The 3742-nt window shown below is 37.8% G+C and overlaps 1 protein-coding gene across 2 annotated transcripts in view; it reads right to left on the bottom strand.

Moving 5' to 3' along the window:
- LOC122077422 (tRNase Z TRZ3, mitochondrial-like) overlaps nucleotides 1–3378 on the bottom strand; it is a 7938-nt gene extending 4560 nt beyond the window's left edge. For both annotated transcript variants that reach the window (XM_042643364.1, XM_042643365.1), the window contains exons 1-5: nucleotides 2977–3378; nucleotides 2661–2750; nucleotides 762–806; nucleotides 417–471; nucleotides 121–164 (exon numbers count right to left, since the gene is read on the bottom strand). In XM_042643364.1, the coding sequence (XP_042499298.1) occupies nucleotides 121–164; nucleotides 417–471; nucleotides 762–806; nucleotides 2661–2750; nucleotides 2977–3354 (612 nt within the window). In that variant the 5' untranslated portion in view covers nucleotides 3355–3378. The remainder of the gene's footprint in view (nucleotides 1–120; nucleotides 165–416; nucleotides 472–761; nucleotides 807–2660; nucleotides 2751–2976) is intronic.
- Nucleotides 3379–3742: the final 364 nt, after the last annotated feature.

The following is a 3742-nucleotide window of genomic DNA, read 5'->3' as shown; positions in this document are numbered from 1 at the left end:
GTGTGCATTCATTTCTTCTTTTCTTTTTATTTTCCTTTGGTGGTGGATTCATTTACTACCCTTTCTTATCAAATTTAAGTTGATTTTTAGCCAATGGGAAACAAGATGGATGTTACTCACAGACATCCCTTCCTCCCCCATGCCAGCCAAAGTCAATAGAAGACCTGTGAGGTATAGTAGAAAAACTCAGCAAGTCAGTACTTTCCACATAATCTCTTTTTATGGCCAGCTAAACAAATGAAGTTGGATGTAGATAATATAAGCAATTGCAATTACACATTTCTATGTCACATGTTTCTGTTATGCATGCCAGGCATCTTTAGCTTTTTATCACACTTGTAACTTAAGAATCGCTGGATCAATACAGCAAACAGACAAGCAACAAAAACTACCAAAGGCTGATTTGAGGCACCAACCTGGAAGTCCACCAGCAGTTTCTGAGCATACACGAGAAAGAAAGATGTGATCAATCTGAAGATACAAAATATTATCAAGATGTATTTCCACAACAACAAAAAAGGCAAAAGAAAAACCAATCATCACCATTCTTGGACCTGGAACTAGAAATCAAAAATTTTAAATGAAGAAAAAATGCAAAGCTCTCAGCTTGCTAAATAGAGTTGCCTATGTTCTGTTGGTTGCCCTTGAAACTTTGCTTCTTCCTTGGATTACAGCTTTCCTTTTTAATAAAATTTCACTAACCATGCAAAACAAAAAGAAAAAGGAAAGAAAGAAAGAACAAGCTTTTCTACATCTGATACCTTTGATAATTTTATCTTATGTTCCGTGCAGAAACGTTGCAAACCCTGTGACAAAAGAAACTAATCAGGAATGAAACCCCTCAAGAGGTGACAAGTCATGCATCATTTTCTAAGCTAGTCCATCCAGAAAATGTCAAATATTCAAATTATGCTTGAATTATTTTTGGATGGACCTACATATGGGAAGAGGTTATGGATTCTAATGTAGGACATAATATTGGATATGCACCACACCATATAAAAAGTCCCAATTAATCCTCTACTCAAAGGCACTCTTCTGAAATATGTGTGGGTTTCAAACACGAAATCTTCCAGATTAATATGCATCAGCATCAAACTACTCTCAATATGAACAAAATAAAGAATCCAAACTGATCCTAGGTAATGATTACTAATCCACATGGACCTTAGCATTGGAATCTACAGGATCCCACTACCTAGGCATTTTCCCTTGTTACTTGGTTGTATTAATAGTATCAAACACCTAGCAGTTAGACTTGTAGTAAACTCTAGATGTATAATGGGCAGAATACCCTAGGGGCCTAGAGCAGGCATGTATTCTACTGAAGACCTAACCAAAGATTTTCTCTGGTGTTCTGGTTTGTCAGTTGGGGTATTTCTCCATTACTTTCCACTCTACCTACTATTCTATATGTTTTAATCATCATATGGAGAATTACATAGCTCGATAGGTGTTTGTATCCTCAACAGAGCAGCGTAAGGAAGGCGTTAAATCTATAATCCACTTTTTGCTCCATTTTCCTTTTATTTACTCCCTTCGTCCCACAAAGATAGTCCTTTTTTAGGCTTCCCTCTGTCCCAAAATATTTGTGCATTTTAAAAACCAGATATGAAGTTTTGTTGGATGCCCCATAATGCCCCTACTTATACATCCATACATGTATTGCATTCACTTGTTGTAATTGTTTCTCTCTATTACATAAGCCAAACTAATAGAGTAATGTCAAAAACAATATTTGAATTAGTGGATGATTAAAGCATTAACAACAACACCTTAAAATGTGGGTTATTTAAACAAGACAGCCTTTTCGGGAGGGACTATGACATTTGGATCTGCTTTGCATGGTGTTTTGGATTCTGTTAGGCATCCCCACTCAGTTTCGCATCCCTAACTGATTCATGGATGGCCAGGGGTCTTAGAAGAAACGGATCTACTATGGAATCTCTTCCCTTTTGCCTTAATAGTTTAGAAAGCAGGAAACAATAGGAATTTTTATGACAAGTACTTGCTGGGAACCAATTCAACTGAGATGATTCAAAACCTTCTCTTTTTGGGGACCTTCATCTTATCCAAGTTCAAGAGGACCATGCATTAAGATATATCCAATGAATTGAAGTTAACACAACCATTTGCAAATGTGCTCAATCAATCTCATGTGGAGATGTGAAGCATGAGAACAAATTTTCAGCAAAAACTTCCCATTGCAAAATCAGATCCTTTTTCTCCTATGCTCTCACATACTCCTTAGTATTGCTTACTAGATTTGAAGAGTATGATATGTTACTGTAAGTACAAAAACCAGCATTACCATCATGACCTTTTTTTGTATATACCTACTCAGGTCACTCTAAATGATGAGATGAGAAAGGAGGACTGACCTCCGTGAATCTAACCCTTCTTAAATTAATGAGTTCTGTCTCCCACATTCATAAGTTATTTCCTAGTTTCAGGTGAGTAAGTTCTAACAAACACCAAAATTCAGGGCCGCATATCTGAATGATGACAAATTCGCACACAGACTAAGAAAAGGGCGCATAGTGAATTATTAGTTTAGTCAAACCTGATAAGAAATGAATTTGCCGACTAGAACCTAACAACCATGGGAACAAACCGAAGGAATAGAATAGGTTCTTCTAGCAAATAGTCCCACCACATACCTCTCCAGCATTGAATATAAATCTCTGTTTGTCAAAGAATAACAAAACTGATGAAGAAGTGTCTTGTGTATCCATTCCAGTTCCCAAAATCTGTAATACAGAGGTCAGAAGGTAAGAGTTTAACTCAGTAACCCAATTCCGAAAAGTCCAGATTCCACAACACCAAAATGGCCATCCTTAACAGAGATACACACTGAGCAACCCCAGTTTCTAAAGCGCGCCAATGTTCAAAAGTCAAAACAAGAGTTGAAATATAAATTTTTTGGAGAAATCTATAACCAATATCACAAAACCAAAATTTTGGCGAACCTTTTACCTGAACATAGGATACAGTATTCACGGGATTCAATTTCCGGACCTTCAACTGAAGATCCTTGGGCCTGTCGCTCTTATCTCTCCCTTCGGCTCTTCTCTTATTGAATCCAATTGGCTTAGCCTCTTCCATTGATTGCTCTCCAGTCTTTGCTTCTCTGAGAGTGCTGTTGCTTCTACTCTTGGGAGGAGGTGGAGGATGAGGTTTTCGTTGTCTTCCGGCCGACGAAGATAAGACAGTGAAGGGAAAAGCAAGCTTTTGAGGGGTCCTGTGTTTGAAGAGAAGAGGAGAAAAATAAGGTTTGAATGAGACAAAAGGAGAAAGGTAAGGAGCTGAACGATTTGCAGAGAAGAAGAGTTTGAAGTTTGCGATTTGTGGCATTGTTTTTAGGAGTAAGTCCGAACGTGAGGGGTTTAAGGAGGGGATAAGTAATACGCAAGGTCCGAGGAACTGGAATCGGCAACCGAATCCCATTTTTCCAGAATCGGAAGGTATCAATCTGAACCCTAGAAAATCTAAGGGGGCATTTGGTTCGAATTATCCATCGGACCAGATTCGAGGGATTCAAGATTCTGGATCTAACTCATATGAATGAGTTTCTTTGGAATAATTTCCTTTTGGTAAAAAAACTGTTTGGTTACTCTGATTCTGTCACTTGATTCTAAGTGGAAAATTCTTTGGTTAACATGATTCTGTCACTTGATTCTGAGTGAAAACTGTTTGGTTACCCTGATTCTGGCCATTAATTCTGAGTGTAAAACTGTTTGGT

This window comes from Macadamia integrifolia, chromosome 4, assembly GCF_013358625.1.
Source record: "Macadamia integrifolia cultivar HAES 741 chromosome 4, SCU_Mint_v3, whole genome shotgun sequence".
In the NCBI taxonomy this organism is placed as follows: domain Eukaryota; kingdom Viridiplantae; phylum Streptophyta; class Magnoliopsida; order Proteales; family Proteaceae; genus Macadamia; species Macadamia integrifolia.
This window is presented reverse-complemented; position numbering and strand designations above follow the sequence as displayed.